Source organism: Chiloscyllium plagiosum, chromosome 11 (genome assembly GCF_004010195.1).
Source record: "Chiloscyllium plagiosum isolate BGI_BamShark_2017 chromosome 11, ASM401019v2, whole genome shotgun sequence".
Taxonomy (NCBI): Eukaryota; Metazoa; Chordata; class Chondrichthyes; order Orectolobiformes; family Hemiscylliidae; genus Chiloscyllium; species Chiloscyllium plagiosum.
In genome coordinates, this window is record NC_057720.1 from 20,610,237 (window position 1) to 20,629,354 (window position 19,118).

General features: G+C 43.4%; 1 protein-coding gene across 2 annotated transcripts in view; it reads left to right on the forward strand.

Moving 5' to 3' along the window:
* The window catches only part of LOC122554200 (choline transporter-like protein 3), an 89,833-nt gene that overhangs the window by 28,804 nt on the left and 41,911 nt on the right, over positions 1–19,118 (forward strand). For both annotated transcript variants that reach the window (XM_043698850.1, XM_043698851.1), the window contains exons 6-9: positions 526–695; positions 3,945–4,034; positions 8,653–8,777; positions 11,992–12,178. In XM_043698850.1, coding sequence (XP_043554785.1) covers positions 526–695; positions 3,945–4,034; positions 8,653–8,777; positions 11,992–12,178 — 572 coding nt within the window. The remainder of the gene's footprint in view (positions 1–525; positions 696–3,944; positions 4,035–8,652; positions 8,778–11,991; positions 12,179–19,118) is intronic.

Consider the following 19,118-nt stretch of genomic DNA (forward strand, 5'->3'; position numbering starts at 1 on the left):
ACTGGGGTGGGTGCAGAGGGGTGGGGCTGGGATGGATGTGGGGTTGGGGATTGGGGTGGGTGCAGGGCAGGGTGTCAGGTGATGGGAGTTTGGAGGTCGGATGTGATTGAAATGTATAAAATTTTGGAGGGCATAGATAGAGTAGAGACTGGAAAGTATTTTATCCCATGGTGGAAGGATTAATAACCAGGACATAGGTTTAAGGTCAGGGGCAGGAGGTTTAGAGGGGATGTGAGGAAACATTTTTCTTCCCCCAGAGGATAGGTGGGAAGCTGGACCCGCTGCATGTGAGGGTGGTACAAGCAGAAACCCTCAACATTTGAGAGGGATTTATATGTGCACTTGTGATACCAAGACACACAGGACTATGAGCCAAGTGCTAGAAAATGGTATTAGAATAGTTAGGGGGTTATTTTTGACTGGCACAGACTCAATGGGCTGAAGGGCCATTTTCTGACCAACATCCCTTGATGCATTTATCCTTTCTTTATGTTATTTACAAAGTAACTGTTATTTCTCTTTCAGCAAGTCATTCCCACTCTTCAATCGCTGTGTTCCTCAGAGCTCTGCCTGTTACTCTCATTTTCTCACTGTCCTTATTAACGTGGTCAAGGAAAGTGATTTTTTCCAACGCATCATTGGTGGCGTTATGGCGAACAAAGAATACATCGTGGGACTCTGCATTTTCGCCGTAGGTAATGGTTGTCACCTACTAAGGACTGAAAAAATATAGAAGTACTTAGAGTCATAGAGATATACAGCACGGAAACAGGCCCTTCAGTTCAACTCATCCGTGCCAACTGGATATCTAAACATAACCTAAATACATTTTCCAGCACTTGGCCCTTATTCCTCTAAGACCTTCCTATTTATATAATCATCCAGGTGCCTTTTAAATGCTGTAATTGTACTAGCTTCCACCACTTCCTCTGGCAGCTCATTCCATACACGCACCACTCTTTACATGAAGACATTGCCCCTTAGGTCCCTTTTATATCTTTCCCCTCTCACCCTAAGCCGAAGTCCTTTAGTTCTGAACTTGCCCACCCCAGGGACCTTGTCTATTTATCCTATCCATGCCCCTCATGATTTTATAAACCTCTATAAGGTCACCCCTCAACCTCCAATGCTCCAGGGAAAACAGCCCCAGCCTATTCAGCCTCTCCTTGTAGCTCAAATCCTCCAAACCTGGCAACATCCTTGTAAATATTTTCTGAACTCTTTGTAGAAGATTATAAATTTATAAATAAATATGAATTTATAGAAGATTATCCTTTGTCTGTTTAGGAAATGGAAACATGTAGAGAGTAGGGAAAGCTGTGTTAACTATATCCTGTGCATAGTGACCAGTCAACAATTGAGACAGAAATGTACCATATAGGTTCTGTTGAGTCATGTTACATTCTAATGATCTGCCCAATGAGAAGCCAAAGAAATGTTTGAAACAGCAAAAGTTATTGGATAAAACTGTTTAAAAAAAAAAGTGTTGAAACTTCATTGAAAGTGTTGAAGTGTTCATTAAAAGATTGTTTGTGAAGGTCCTGCTGTATTGGGCAGCATGGTGGGCTTCAGATCAGATTGATGTGGTGTGTTGCAGCTCTTGCTTTACAATTCCAAGGCACGGTGGCTCAGTGGTTAGCACTGCTGACCTCACAGCACCAGGGTCCCAGGTTTAATTCCAGCCTTAGGCCGACGGTCTGTGTGGAATTTGCACATTCTCCCTGTGTCTGCATGGGTTTCCTCCGGGTGCTCCAGTTTCCTCCCACAGTCCAAAGATGTGCAGGTCAGGTGAATTGGCCATGCTAAATTGCCCATAGTGTTAGGTGCATTAGTCAGAGGGAGATGGGTCTGGGTGGGTTACTCTTCGGAGGGTCGGTCGGGACTTGTTGGGCCGAAGGGGCCTGTTTCCACATTGTAGGGAATCTAATCTAAATTGCTGTTTGTCCAGCCCGGAGCATTTAGATTTTTAAAAACTGCTCCCCCTTCTGGTTAAAAAAATCATTACTGAAATAAAGTTATAAATTCTCAACAGTGTCAGTTGACCTAGCTTTTCCCCTGGTGTGTCTCCAAACAGGTATAAAGATCACATGGAGTCAGTTAACTTGGTGGCTTGGTGACTTGTCTGTAATATGGAGTGTTGCGAACAGTGTGGATTCAGTTTCTGCACCAGATGAGGTTATTGTGAATCGCTCCCCTTGTCTGAGATGTGATAACCCTCAGGTTAAATTACCTCAGGTTATCTCTCACTAATGAGAGATAACCTATGATGGGTAGGACTATGGCAACTTTACCTTCACCTATAAAGATCGCATCAGTGTTTCTGTGAATTTCCACGTGTCTCCAAGTACTAACGTACATATCATTTTAAGGATTATTTGTGAAGCCAATTCACCTCTCTCCTTTTGTGACACTCATCAAAACATGTTATACAGATTTTATGGCTGTCTTTTTTAATGTATCGTCCTTTGGCCCAGTGTCTTATAAACATAGAAGATAGGAGCAGAAAGAGGCCGTTCAGCCCTTTGAGCCTGCTCTGCCCCTCATCACGATCATGACTGATCATCCAACATAATAGCTGAATCCTGCTTTCTCCCCATAACCTTTAATCCCATTCACCCCAAGTGCTAATTCTAGCCGCCTCTTGAATACATGAAGTTTATGATGGTCTGATCATACTTCGAAGAACTCTTTGTTGGGGGCAGCGTGGTGGGGGGGGGGGGGGGGCAAAAGGCACTATATAAATGTGAATGGTCACTGTTTGGACAAATAATCAGGCAACAAACATTGCAGAGAGAAGTCCCTTTTTAAAATTTGGCCTCTACTCATTCAGACTGGAACAGGTCACCCTGTAAGGAATATGAACATAAACTGAACTGAGTCACCATGGTTCATTCAGAAATTAACCTTCTGGTTAAAGAGCTTTAACATGTTAATGTCTTCAAGTAGATTCATACGCTTGGAGTTATCTTTACCTTTATTACCAGCTGGAGGATGGATGTTAGGGAGCTGAGTGTCCCTCAATCTCACGATTACCCTTTCCACTAATCTTAATTCATCTGGTGACCATGGTTACAATTACCCTCAATGATTCTGTGTGCCCACAGTTATTGGACACGTTCTCACATCCTGAAACTGTTTGTGATTCACCAACCAGCAAACACAAAACTAATTCTCTTCAGAGGATGAAAGGTGGGAAATGGGGCAGTGAAAACCTGAATTGATTCAATCTTAAAATTTGGAATGAAAGTAATTATGAACTATTTTAAGAAAAAAATAAATGTGGGGTAAAGATTAGAAAATATGATTAGATTAGATTACCTACAGTATGGAAACAGGCCCTTCAGCCCAACAAGTCCACACCGACCCTCCGAAGAGTAACCCACACCACCCCCCTCCCTGACGAATGCACCTAACATCTATGGACAATTTAGCATGGCCAATTCGCCTGACCTGTGCATCTTTGGACTGTGGGAGGAAACCGGAGCACCTGGAGGAAACCCACGCAGACACGGGGAGAATGTGCAAACTCCACACAGACCGTCGGCCCGAGGCTGGAAGCGAATCTGGGACCCTGGTGCTGTGAGGCAACATTGATAACCACTGAGCCACCGCGCCACCCCTGGCATTTAGTTTTTTACTGAAATTAAATGCAAACTTGTTTGAATACACTAGATTCCAACGTCAATCGTAATGAAATAAAGTCAAAGTGCTGGAGAAACTCAGCAGGTCGAGCAACATTTGTAGAGAGAGAAAGACAGTTAACATTTTGAAATCTGATATGTTATAAAAAGTCATTTTGGACTTGAAATCCTGTTTCTGAGTCCACAGATGCTGCTGGACCTACTGAGTTTCTCCAGCATTTTCTTTTCCAATTCAGATTTCCAGCATCCTCAGTGTTCAGCTATTGTATTAATTATAATGACTCTTTCTCTCTTATTCCACAGTCCTCTCCTTCATTATGGTGGCACTCTTCCGATTCATCGTCACGTTATTGGTTCATATCTTCATCGCTCTGGTGGTTTTTGGATTGCTGTGTAAGTGTGACTATTTTAAGCCAGTTTCGTCATTCACACTATTCAAATAGGAGGACATTCCCTATTCGAATCCATCTCATTGAACAGCCAAAACCAAAGTATCCAGCTGGATGGATAATGCAGCCCTTCTGAATGGTTTGAATCTTGGGGTAAGGAGATAAGACGCAGAAGGTTGCGTTTACAGAAGAGAATATTTAGATTTCCTCTTTTCACCTTGCTTGCCTCCAATTATAATGTTGTAATGATGAAGCATTAAGGAGCCAAGGATCCAAAATCTGAAACAGTAGTAACAGAAAATGTACAAATGCACACAAGTTAATGAGAGAGGCGAAAGCATAGATTAACATTCTGAACAATGCCTTCAGATCAGAACAAACCATTCTGACAAACAGTGCCCAACCCACTTAGTTCACATGCCCTTTTTCAGATGCTGCTACACCAGAAAATAGTCTGTGTTCAGGAGAGAAATCAGGGGCCTGAGGCTTCGACTGTTTCTGGGCCCCTTACTACCCAAACCTTTAACCCTGAGCCTCACATCCTGCAGAATTGGAATCTGAGGCTCTTCTTGAGATTAGCCATTGAGACATGTTTGATTATTGGGAGGTGCTTGTTCATTGACATGGTGACTCAATGGTTAGCACTGCTGAATTCCGTGGCAGGGACCTAGGTTCAATTCCACCCTTGGGTGACTATCTGTGTGGAGTTTGCATGTTCATCCTGTGTTGGCGGGGGTTTCCTCTTGGTGTTCTGGTTTCCTCCCACAGTTCAAAGGTTTGCAGGTTAGGTGGATTGACCATGTTGAATTTCCCATATTGTCCAGCGATGTGCAGATTCACTATGGGAAATGTGAGGTTACGTAAAGGGGGTGCTCTTCATAGGGGCAATGTGGACTGAATGGCCTACTTCCACACTGAAGAGATTCCATGATTGCCACTAACTCATTTACTTTTGCATCTGTGTTGACTTATTGGGTACTTAGAATTACACAGTGGCAGAATTGAAAGAATTCAACAATATCCTCAATAACTATTTACCTTCCACTAAATGTAAAGCCACAACACCTATTGACAGCATTCATTTCTTAGACACCACATTATTTAAATTGGCACAACAGGCATTAGTGAATAACAGCCGTTCCACAGACTGATGTGGTCCCAGGTAGCATGTTTCTATTGTATTTGAACAAAGCTTGAGGAGTTTAGCCAGCCTTACCAGCCTTTTCACTCCATTCCAAATCTCCATCTCAGATTTAAATTGAACAATCGGCATTCTACATTCTACCCCAAACCCCTGTATATATTCACACCTGAACATATGCAGCTGTAAATGAGAGATTCCACACTCATTTGCAAGGAATACATTAGCTCGGTGATTTCCAGTTTTCCTGTCTCCTGCTTAGCTGAGTATTCTTTTCATCGGTGGGTAGAGAAATCACAGCCTTCCTCTCCAATTGCTCCCAACCCAGCCCCCCCACCTCTTCCAGTCTCCTCTCTCTCCTTCCCCATCTTTTTGTCTCTCTTTATCTCATACAGCCCCTTCTTTGTATCTTCTGTCCCCCCCAACCCTGCAGCCACCCCATCAATCTATCTTCTGTCCTCCTGCAGACTTACCCCAAACCCATGTAGTCTCCTGCTCTCTCTCTCTATCTCTTCATTGTCTGTTTGTCTCTCCATCTCTCTCTCTCTCTCTCTCTGTCATATTTATAATATACTTAGGTATCTATCTTTCACACCTTCCATGCTAGGAACTCTGTAGCTTCCCTTTCTGATGAAGGGCTTTTGGCCGAAACGTCGATTTTGCCTGTCCTCGGATGCTGCCTGAATTGCTGTGCTCTTCCAGCACCACTGATCCAGCTTCCCTTTCTGTCTGTCTGTCTGTCTCTCTTTCTCTCTCTCTCTCTCTCTCTCTCTTGCTCTCGCTCTCCACCCAGACTGACACCCTGCACATCTCTAGCCATGATTCTCTGACGCTATCCCTGCCAAATCACATCCACCTCACCCTGCACCTTCTCACACTGCCATGTACCTTCTCAGTGCTCCTCATAGCCTGGTTCTGTCCTGCAATTGCTTTTGATAGGGTCAGAGGTGACCCAATCAGCAGTGAATATGGGAGAGAACCAGGCTGTGGTTGGAGGAACAGCTCCTTTTGATGTCCTGTCCAGTCACACAATCACAATAGTGTGAGCATCGTTAACGAGTGCCTGTTCTAGTAATTGGAACGAGGTCAACCAGCTGGACTTCCTAGAATATGAGTTCCCTAATTAGACCCTATTAATAGCCCTAATCAGGGAACCCTGGCTGACAGATTCAAAGAGGAATGTCAGAGATTCTGTCACTCTGACTCTGAACAGGCAGTAATAAAGTTAAGGACTTCTCTTGTGTAAATAAAGGGTGACCTGCTGCTGGGATTCTGGCCTCTGTGGTGTTATTTCACCAATCTCTTCCTTTCTCCCCATACCCTTACACACTATTTCTGTCCAAACAATCATCCAATTATCCTTTTGAATGCCTCAATTGAACCTACCACTTCCACATTTCCAGCTTGTGTATTCCATACTCAGAGTGAAAAGTCTTTTTCCCACAATACCCTTGCTTCAACTTCGGCCGTCCCCTTGATCTGAGCTACCGCACTGAATTTTCCCTGTGTCCTTGTGTTCTGAGAGCTGCCATGGGACCAATGTGGCAGAGCACCATCCCGAGCGATTAGCCTAGTACACTCCCTTGGTTTAGCACCAGCAGTGGTTCTTTCCCCACTCTGGGACACAGTGGGAGCGATGGTTGGGAAGAAATGCCTCCACAAATTGACAACATCACTGTCATCAACACTTACTTAGCATCAGAAAAACAGGCACACCACAATAACTGTAGCCAGCTGTGTCTACCCAGTGTGTTCTGTTGTTAATCTGCATGAACATGTTTACCCATAACCCTTGTCATTTTCATTAACTCTCAAGGTTATTAAACACTCACACCGCAATAGTTTGAAAAGGCTGTATCTGTCTGCATTCCTCATTATCCTTGATTCCTGAAGAATCAGTTGCATGTTCCTCTGCTGTTACTTAGCAAATGCTTCAGCCATTCTACAATGAAACCCCATTTCCTCAAAATGAAGGGTTTAAAGAGGAAATGTGAAATCTTAAAGGACTCAATCCCTCGTCAGGTTAGCGCTTGCTCTTGCCATATAAAGAACTTTTTCTCTAAGTGACGTTCTGCTTTTTTTTTCAAATTCCCATCCCCTCTTTGAGTACTGTTTATGTTTAAGCAGAATGAAGCTACATAATATTGCAAGTGTTATGATCCCTGTAAAAACCCATAACTTTAAAACAAAGATTTGAACTTCCAATTATTATTTGAAAGGTTTAAACAAATTAAAACTTTTACTGTAACAAACAGTAAGAAAAACACCAGTGGGTACACTCTGTTTTCCTTTTATAGGCAACTTACAACTTAAGCTACAGTAAAGATTTTTCCCTCTTTGTATTATCGCATATTACGCTCTCCACAAAGTTATAATCCTTGCAGTAACTGCCCACAATTGCTCCCACATTCCAGTGGGTTTCTGTATCTACATTTTGCTGAATGCTTGCAGCTGCTTTCCACAGTTTCCAAAGAATTCCACAAATTTCCTACCAGCGGCGGAGCCACTCCTGATAGTTCCAGAAGGAATTTCCTACAATCGTCAAATCTTAAATGTCAGCAGGATGTGTGTCTGCAACTAAAGAACATCTCCTTCTTGCATCTAGTTGTGGTAGTTTACAATGTCAAGTAACCTCTCCTTTTTGCTGAATACACAAGACCACTGTCCATCTGTGATAGGCGTTGGTTTATAGGGAAGACTGTAACCTGATCATAATTGTTTCTTCGCCACTCTTCCCTCTGGAGATATGAAGCATCAACATCTTGTACCCAGGTAGAAATTCTGCTTATTCTCGATCCCAACCTGCTCTGATCTTAGAATTAAATGGACAATTTGTAGCACAGCTGTCTATGACCCTATAGTAATGTCACCTTTTTAGTAAACTCAGAAACTGCACCATTAATACACAGGTCACTGCCATTTTCACTAAGTATAAATACCTTGTAATTTCTTCCAAGTAAAACAACCGAAGCCTTCCTTTCATCTCTAACCATCAAAGCAGCCGGGCTTACAGTAAGGCAGACTTCAAAACAAGTCACGTGATCTGGCCTCGCCTATTTCATTTTAACCCAAATGCCAAAAGAACATTCCCACTTCATAATCTTATAAACCTCATATTTGTAATGCACACTCCACCTTTACAATTCTTGGCACGATGTTGGCTTTAAACTCTCAAATTCTTGTTAGTTGCTAGTCAAGGCTAGATTGCTCTAATTGTAGTCTTTGGCATTTTTGTTTCCACCAGTGGCCTGAGTATTTGGTGCAGAGGTTCTGCATCTAAGCTACTTTTGTATAGCTGTGACATCCCCTTCCACACAGGCACACAAGCTCACTCAAAAAGGTCTGGATTTCAAATAGCAGCATATATTGAGTAGGCGGGAGTCCTTCACCCAAGACTTTGCACAGATGTTAGATATCAGACATTACGTCCTCTGGAAAGCTCTTTCCTTCTTGAGTGAAAGTGGAATTTTTGTTTGTTCAGTTGTGTCAGGTGTTCTGTGGTGGCTCTATTATGACAACATGAATGATCCCAATATAGTCCTGGAAACGGAGAAGGAAAACACAAAAGCACTTCTGGGATTTGCAATTACTGCAACCGTCGTATCGGTAAGCTGTTTAAAAATTGTTTTAAAAACATGCCTGACTTATTCATGAGGTAAGGGATACATTTAGTAACCTGAAATTGAGAATTTGCAGAAGAGTCATATTCATAATCCAGGTTCCAGTACTAATCTCAGGCCTGTAATTGTTCATTTTACATTTGTACTTTAGTTACAACATTTCATTTTATCCTCCCACACATGAAAATACATCAAATGTGCTGCGATGAGGTTGAACTCTGAACTGAGTGGTCTGGGATTTCCCAATGTTCAGATGCTTCTATCTTTTGGATCATGAACACACTTGGAACACTCTGGAATGAACAACCACTGTCTCAAAGTGTACCTCTTCGAATAGAACCCAAGGTTCAATTTTTTAAAAAATAGTTTACAATGAAAACGGATCATTAAATCAATATACATGAAGAGGTTTTCCATATCTAAATATATTTTGTTCAGGAAAAACGTCTGAATTTTCAATAATTTCCTGCTTCCCCTGAAACTTTACTTTTAGAAAGCCCTGTTTGTCAATGTAAAATGGATCTTTAAAAATAAAGACAGTGTTGCTGGCTATTAAGTGGAATTATAATTAGAAAATAAAACCAAAGAACTGTGGACGCTGGAAATTAGGAACAAAACCAGAAATTGCCGGGAAAGCTCAGCAGGTCTGTCAGAATCTGTGGAAAGAAAGCAGAGTTAAAGTTTTGGTCCAGTGCCCTCTTCAGAACTGATTGTAGTCAGGAAAGGATTGGTCTATATGCTAGAGATTGGTGGGAGGATGGGGAGGAGTAAATGTCATAAGGATACATTAGGAGACAAATAAAAACAGTTGGACAGGAAAAAGAAAGTGTAAGAATTAGCCTGGGAGAATGAGAAGCTGCTAATGAGGACTGTTAGTAGCTGACAATCGGTTATTTTGTGGTATTTTTGAATTATTTTTGGGCCCTAGTAATGTGACTGCACTGTGAGTTACTTGATCCAAATTGACTGTGTTCCATTTTGCTTTTAAAGTAATTCCCATTTCATGCATGGCTCAATGGTAGTGTTCTCCCCTGTGTGGCAGTAGGTCACAGGTTCAAGCCCCATGCTGGAATACTGACCTGATCTTACCTGGCTGATCAGGCTGATGCTGAAGGAGTTTTCTCTGTTTGGAAGCATGATCCTTCAGGACAGGTGTAAACCAAACCATCAGTCATATGACCAAGAGTCATAGAGATGTACAGCATGGAAACAGACCCTTCGGTCCATGCCGACCAGATATCCCAACCTAATCTAGTCCCACCTGCCAGCACCCAGCCAATATTCCTCCAAACCCTTCCTACTCATATACCCATCCAGATGCCTTTTAAATGTTGCAATTGTACCACCCTCCACCACTTCCTCTGGCAGCTCATTCCATACATGTACCACCCTCTATGTGAAAAAGTTGCCCATTAGGTCTCTTGTATATCTTTCCCCTCTCATCCTAAACCTATGCCCTCTAGTTCTGGACTCCCCCACCCCACGTAAAAGACTTTGTCTCTAGATCAGGTAAATATAAATAAAGTCCACTGAAACAACTCGCTGGTCCCTTGTCCTTATGCTATTTGTGGGATCTTGCTGTGGCTTGTGTATGTAATAAGATTTTGAAATGCAAGCTAAGTAATTGGCTGTCTTGTACTTTAGGATATCCTGACAGGAGCTGTATAAATACAGATTCCCTTCCCCATTCAGAGCACAAGCTTCCTCTGGCCTACCATTTCAATTCTGCACCTCGCTCCTATTCTGATTTTTCAGTCACATGAGCAAATATTGCTGGAGAAACACAATAGGTCTGGCAATGGAGAGAAAAACAGAGTTAATGATTCGAGCCCCGTGATCCTTTGCCAGAACTGACCTTTCGGTCCTTGGGTTGCTAGGGTGTTCCCTATGATCTGTACGTCCTTATTTGCTATCATCTGCCTGTACTGCCCGCAAAACAAAGCTTTTCACTGTACTTGGGTAAACGTGACTACAATAAATCAAATCAAATCAAAACTCAAGTGAACAGCAACTCCTCTTTTGACCAGGCACATTACAGCATTTTGGATCCAAAGTTAGTCCTTCAAAATTTAAATTGTAACCTCAGCCTCCATTTTGTTTCATATTTTCTTTGCTGGATTTTATTTCCTTCTTTTCATAATCCATTTGTTTTACAATCAGACACTGCTCTCCTGCTTTTCACACCTTAGCTCGGGAGATCTTTTTTGTTTCTTGACCTGTACCATTCCCATTCTCTTCTGGTTTTTCATAAAGAAAGTTATTTTCATTAAATCCCTCCTGCCCTCCACCCTGTCATGAACCTTTCCTTTTGTTCTTCCCCTTTCGTTTCACTTCCCCTGTTCGAAATCTAACGCATTTCCGGCTTCCTTCAACTCTGTGAGGTCACCAACCTGAAAATGTCACTCTTTGTGCTTGACCTGCGGCACATTGAAAGCTTTGTGGGTATTTCACTCAGAGGTCCAACACCCCACAGGCAGAACCGTAGGGTAGGGTGAATCAGCCTGTCCGCCCCAGGGTATGGAACCAGAAGCGAGGGGGTGGGGGGTGCGGCCTTTAAAGAAGTGAGAGAAGTCTGCGCATCCTTTTGGTTATGGGACAGCACAGTGGCTTTGGGGTGGCACGGTGGCTCAGTGGTCAGCACTGCTGCCTCACAGCACCAGGGATCCGAGTTCGGTTCCAGCCTTGGGCCACTGTCTGTGTGGAGTTTGCACATTCTCCCTGTGTCTGCATGGGTTTCCTCCGGGTGCTCCAGTTTCCTCCCACAGTCCAAAGATGTGTACATTTGGTGAATTGGCCATGCTAAATTACCTATAGCGTTCAAGGATGTGTAGGTTATTTGTGTTAGTCAGGGGTAATGTAGAATAATAGAGTAGGGGAATGGGTCTGGGTGGGATGCTCTTTTGAGGGTCAGTGTGGACTTATTGGGCCAAATGGCCTGTTTCCACACTGGGGGTTCTACGTTGAAGGCAGCAAAGTTTCATTAATACACGGGAGATCAGTCTGCAAAACGAAAGCAGGGAGTTGGGGGTGGGGGGGGAGAGGGATGGGGGAGGGATCTATGCACTCTACAAACAGGCCTCTGCAGTGCAATTTGCACTGGGAAGGGGGCGCTCCCACACCCCTAGGGGATGTCTCTTGCTTTTGCGAGTTGCTTTCCAGTTATTTGCTAACAGATTTATTGCCCTCCCCACCCCCCACAGGTCATTCTTGTTGTGCTGATCTTGGTGATGTGGAAGAGGATCAGTTTGACTATTCAGCTGTTTCGGGTTGCCAGTAGTCTACTCGGCAGTGTCCCTCTCTTGCTCTTCCAGCCATTGTGGACCTTTATCATCCTCACGTTATTCTGGATGTACTGGGTGGCTGTTCTTCTAAGCCTGGGCACTGCAGGTGAGCCGCTGTAGCACTGTGCACCATTACTCAAACTATTCGATTGTTGTTCCTCAATCTCGAATATCTGAGCAAGCTTGTAGAAAGCCTCTCTAGAATACATGTAAAAAGCTGCATGTTTCAGAGATTCTGACCCTTTTTTTGTCATTCTTTCATGGCATGTAGACATGGTGACAGGTTCTCCAGACCCAGAGTGATGTGGTTGTCTCTTAAAAGCTCCCTGAAACAGCCCACCCCAAGTGGCCTTGAACTGAATGGTTTGCCAGGCTATTTTAGGGAGCTGTTTAAAGTTAACCACGTTGCCGTGGGTACTGGAGTCACATGTAGGCCAGACCAGATATGGATGGTGGATTTACTTCCTTCAGGAACTTTAGTGAAATGGTTCTTTACAGCAATCAACAATAGTTTCAGTAATGGTGTTAACTATTTTCCATATGTATTAATTGAATTCAAATTTGGCTCGTTATCGTTGTAAAATTTGAACCTATGTCCGCAGAGTGACAGTGCGGCCCACCCCCGATGACCAGTTCAGTGACATTACCATTGTGCTGCCATCTCCATTAAAACCAACTGTTTTCAACACATCACACAGTGTAATTATGATATAATGAGACTTATTTCACTGATGATGCTGGAACTGATCACATGCCACTGACCTCAGTAAGAGAGATTAGTCTAGGATGAGCATTCAAAAGTAGACCTAGAAACAGAGAGAAACAGGAGCAGGAGTAGGCTATTTGGCCCTTCCAGCCTGCTCCGCCAGTCAATATGACCATTGTCCACCTCCATACCCTGTTCCTGCTTTCTCCCCATACCCTTTGATTCCTTTAACCCTAAGAACGATAACTAACTCGTTCCCTGCCCTTAGATGCTACTTGACATGTTGAACATTTGGAGTGTTTTTTGTTTTCATTCAGATTACCAACACCCAAAGCCAGACCTTTGGCTACCTTTTCAAATCACCACAAAGTTTAGACAAAGAAGGTGAAATGTCAGTGAAATATAAAATACTGCGTTCATCTGAGCCTCTTAGAGGGCGTCAATACAGTGCTTCACAACAAAGGCTGCCTAGAGGTTTCAAAGCTATTTGAAAGTTTGGACAAATTGAACCAGCCTAATTACATTACCCTGTAAATAGTTGCTAAACTCATCTGTCTGAAAATTCCTCATCGTTTGACAGAAAAAAATAAAACCTCAGTCAGAAAGCATGATTGGAAGTATCACGAATAGTTGAACCAATGCAATGGTGCTCAAGGCTACTAACTGCTCTCAAGACAAATGGAGAACTAAGATTGTGTGAGGATCTTAATCCATTAAGCAAAGGAGTGAGAAGAAACGTCCATCCTTTTTTGTCTGTCAATGATAGTTGAGCAAAATTGTCAATAAGCAAGCTTTTCATGAAACTTGATGCCAACAGTGGTTTCTGGCCAAGAGTCCTTTAGACCAAGAGTCAAGATTGTTCACTTAACCTAATCTAGAACACCATTTTGCCAGAGTTGCTCCAGCTGTCTGCCATTTGGCATATGCTGTGCCAGACAGTTTCAAAGGGAAATGTCTAGAACCTTATATTTCTGTATCTCCAGCCAGCGTGTGGACTGCAGCAGCATGAGAAGGGAGCTCATTGCCAGACGCTCAAAGGCAATTAGTGCTGCCCGCTTTGTTAGCGGTACTCAGCTCCTGAGAATACATTATTCTTTTAAAACCTTGATGTGTTCCCACGTGTGTGATGAATGACACAGTGCTGCACTAGGAGTTGGATTTTCTGGATTGAGGCAGAGGAGGTGCCTTTCATCACTTGGAAAATGCTTGTAAACTTGATTGTACAATAGTCACAATGATCAAAAGCTATCTGACTAAAAATATCAAGCTCTGGAGCTACTGAACTCCTGGCCTGCTGGCAACAGAACAAAGTACAAAGATGATAGATTTTGATAGCTCCTGATCTTTCCCTGTGGCCAATAGAGAGCTGGGCTAACCAAGACTCGGAGATGTTTTGCTCGGAGAAAGTTTTTTTTTTAAAAAAGCGGGCCCATTCTGTATCATCTGGCAGCAGATCAGTTGATTTTTTTAGCTGTGTGTTCTAACTGAAATAACTGCACAGAGGCGAGTACCCCATCATCAAGTCCCCCTTTATCTATAAGTGCACAGTACATGACACTGACCCAGCTAGCTCAGAGCCGGCTCCTAGGGAGAACAAAACCTCTGACATGCCTCTTTATATGTCAGCCTGGGCTCCCTGATGGAACTGGGTTAGCAGCCTCAATCAGGGAACTCCTATTCTATGAGATCCACCTATATGACCTCATTACAATCACTACATTGGCCTTTCTAATTCTGCTTTCTCAATGACCTATTCCCTGTCCTAAAATAGTCTTGGTTGAGAAGAGATTTAACCTCCATATTTCTCCCACTCTCGGACAAATTTTGGTTTAAGTCCATAAATTATCATTATTTACAAGAAGCCATCAGAGGGAACACTTGTTGCTCAAGTCAAAGTATGAGCAACTCGTACCATTTTCATTCCACGGCTTTCATACCCCATCGGTCTTAAGAACCCCCAGAGGAGTTGTGGCATTATCAGCTTCACAGCAAACCTTCCTTTCATCTGTTGTTACATTTTATTGAAATACGCCAAGTCTTTGCTGAAGAGGTTCTGGAGAAGGCCAGCACACAGGAGTCAAGGGCTAATGTTAGAACAAAGAACAGTACAGCACAGGGCCAGGCCCTTTGGCCCTCTAAGACTGCGCTGACACAAAATACTTCTCTAAACTAAAAACCTTCTGCCTGTATATGGTCTGTATCCCTCTATTCCCTGCCTGTTTGTGTATCTGTCAAGATGTCTCTTCAGTGTTGCTATTGTATCTGCTTCTAACATCTCCACTGGTAATCCATTTCAGTCATTTACCACCATCTGTGTAAAGAAAACCCTGCCTTTCACATCTCTTTTAAACTATCCCCCACTCACCTTAACCCAATGTGCCCTGGTAATTGACACTGCTACCTTGGGAAAAAGATTCTGACTATCCGTTCTGTCCATGCCTTCCATAATTTTGAAACATCTGTCAGATTGCCCCACAGCCTTCGGCGTTTAAGTGAAAACAAACCAAGTTTGTCCAATCTCTGCTCATAGCTCATACCCTCCAAACCAGACGACATCCTGGTAAACTATTTCTGTACCCTCTCCAAAATCTCCACATCCTCCTTATAGTGCGGCAACCAGAACTGTGTGCAGTATTCCAAATGTGGCCTACCTAAAGTTCTATGCAGCTGCAATGTGACTTGAGGTCTTAACTCTCTGTGCCCTGACCAATGAAGGCAAGCATGCCCCATGTCTACTTGACCACCTTATCCACTTGTGTTACCACTTCCAAGGAACTATAAATCTGTATGTGAATCTTTCTTCAGGTACTGCTAGTTACTGTATACTTCACTCCTGCTTTAGACCTTCCAAAATGCATCATCTTGCATATGTCCAGGTGAAATTCCATGTGCCGTTTCGCTGCCCAAATCTCCAGCCTATCTATGTCCTGCTGTATCCTCTGGCAATCCTCCTCACTGTCCACATCTCCCCCAATCTTTGTGTCATCCACAAACTTATTAATCAGGCCACCTATACTCTCCTCCTAATCATTGATATATATTACAAACAACAGGGCTCCCACACAGATCCCTGTGGAACACTACAGGTCACAGATCTCCAGTCAGAAAAAACACCCTTCAACCACTACTTTCTGCCTCTATGACCAAGGAAGTTTGTATCCATCTTACCAGCTCACTGCAGACCCCATGTGATTTCACCTTCTGTATTAGTCTGCCATGACTGACCTTGTCAAAGGCCATGCTAAAGTCCATACAGACCACATCTACTGCCTAGCCCTCATAAATCATCTTTGGCACTTCCACAAAAAACTCAGTCACGTTTATGAGACATGCCTTCCCTGCACCAAACCATGCTGCCTATTGCTAATAAGTCCACATTTTTCCAAATGTGAATAAATCCCATCCCTAAGAACCTTCTCCAATAATTTCCCTCCCACTGATATAAGGCTCATCACCCTGTAATTTCCCGGATTATCCCTATTGCCCTTCTAAAACAAAGATCGATATTGGCTACTGTCCAGTCCTCTGGGACCTCTCTGGTGAATAAAGAGGTAACAAAGATTTCACGCAAGGCCCTAACAATTTCCTCCTTTGTCTCCCTCGGTACTCTGGGATAGACCCGATCAGGTCCCTGGGATTTGTCTACCTTGATGCTTTTCAAAGCACCCAACACCTTTTTTATATTGAATAAAATATTGAATATCAACGTACCACTCCAGACACTCATCATCCACCATGTCCTTTTCCTTTGTGAATACCAGTGCAAAGTATTCATTAAGGACCTCACCCAGTTCCTCTGCTCTATGCACAAATTCTTTCAGCAGGTTTTGAGAAGATTTGTAGCTCAGGTTGAGGTTCTGGATATAGGTTTGCTCACTGAGCTGGAAGCTTCATTTCCAGATGTTTCGTCACGCTGTGCGATTCCTGCTTTCTATTTATATGTTATCATATGTTAAAGAAACCCAAAAATATACATAGAAAGCAGGAATCATGTACAATGCTTCGCCTGAGGCCCACTGAAGATGTTACCTAGTAGGGTGACGAAACGTCTGGAAATGAACATCCAGCTCTGCGAGCAAACCTACATCCACAAATTCCCTCCTTTGTCCTTGAGTGGACCTACTTTTTTCCTCAGTACCTGTTGCTCCTTGTATACTTTGTAAGGCATTTGGGGTAAGGTTTAGAATTGCCTAGGTTTCATCGCATTCAACAGTACAGAAGAGGTCCTCCAAAAGCACTGAGCCTGAAATGTACTATTACCTACACCTGTCCCTCTTGCCCACACTAGGCCCATGGGCTAGAATGTTATGACACATCAAGTGCTTATCAAAGTACTTTTTAAAGGTTGTGAGGTTCCCTGCCACAACTACCCTTCCAGGCAGTCTGCTCCAGACTCACCACCCTCTGGGAGAAAATATTTTCTTAAAATCCACTGTAAACCTCATGCCTTCAAACTTAAAATTAAGTCCCCTTGTTATTGACCAATCGACTAAGGGAAATGGCTGCTTTCTATTCACCCTGTCCATGCTGTTATAATCTTACACACTTCTAACAGGTCCCCACTCACACTTCTCCACTCGAGAGCAGACAACCCAAACTTATCCAGCCTCTCTTCATTGCTGAAATGCTCCATCCCCAGAAGACACCCTAGTGAATCTCATCTGCACCCTCACCAGTGCAATCATATCATTTTTTTCAGTTTTCCACTTACACTGGATTGTTTGCTTCAAGTGCTCCCTCTGGTGGCGAGTGTCACATCCTCCTTTGATCTTTGGGTAAAATTCCTTCTTGGATTTGGGGGTGAGTATCTTCTATTAATGGCCATTAATTATGCTGTTTCCCTGCATCCAGTCTATCAACACCTTTCAGAGTTTTACAGACCTCCATCAGGTCTGTCTTCCCCTCCCCCGTATCTTGTTGTAGCTGAAGGGAAAGCCAGCTGTCAGTCAGTCCTTTCCTGGTATGTGTACCCATGCGTTTCTGGCACCATCCATGTACATTATTTCTCTACCCTTTCAGCTTGCTCTGTGCTCCTTCTGCTTGTTGAATCATGTGCTGGCTGCGTTTGTCAGCGAAAACCCTGGTTTCCATACTTGGATGGAAAAGTGGATGCTGTTAAAAGGATGGGAACAGAAGGGTTTACCAATCATAGTGTGTCAAAAGCCCACCAAAGCTACATGTGACCTCAGCCAACTGCAGCGTGTCGGTCTATGTAGCACTAATGGAATCCTTACCGCATGGGACCCATTGAGTCCATATCTATCCTCCAATGAGCATCCCACTCAGACCCACCCCTCTAACTTGGCTCCATGTTTCCCATGGGCTAATCCACCTAACCTGCACATCTTTGGACTGTGAGAGGAAACCCACACAGACACAAGGAGAATGAACAAACTCCACACAGACAGTCACATGAGGGTGGAATCGAACCAGGATCCCTGGTGCTGTGAGGTAGAAGTGCCAAACACTGAGCCACCATGCTTTGGCATTGTGTTTGCAGTAAAGCTGCCCTAAAGCCTGTTGATGTTGTGACACAGTTTATGTGCCGAACAGAAGTGGAACATGCCCCACTGGCAGATAACATTTTCTCATTTCAAAATGAATTTCGGGTCAGTTTTACTTTAATCAACTGGGTCTAGCGATGTGCTTATCCTTTTTCTCCAGGATGGGTTAAGTATCTGGTTGGCAAATCCTTTGCCAGCTGTAAGACTGTGCTGAGGTTACTGTGCCTCCCATAACCCATCACACGGTGGCGCCTCTGTACTGCCTGTCAAAAGCTGTAAGTGTTGATTATAAACAGACCCAGACTTTGTTTCCAGGAAATCAGAAGTGACCATCCAGTGTTGTTGTAAATCATTACCTCTAGTCTTCCACAAGCTATTAATTAACTAACTAATTTGCAATGGGAATTTGCGCAAACATAAGTAAAATAACATTTGTCTTTCTCTCCTCCTGCTGTCGATTCCCATCAAAAATCCAAAACTCTTTGTTTTGCAGCATCTGATTGTTTTACTCCCCCCCAACTTCTGTCTTTTCTTCATTCTCCCAGAATGTCCCCTCTCCACCATTTCTTTGCCTTACTTCCCTCTTGCCCACAAAGTCCCTATCTTTCTCCTAATGGGCTATAACTGTTGGACCCTTGCCCCAATCTCATCTCCTCTTGTCCCTCATCATCCCCTTGCTCGTCCCATTTGTAACCCCATTGCCGCCACTCTTGACCACTCCTTCACACCTTGTTCCCTCTGGTCAGCTTCCTCTGACCTCCTCACACTCCCCTCATTCCTCCTTCACTTCTCCTAAGCCTCCTCACCCACCTCTCCACACTTTCTTCTCCTTTTTC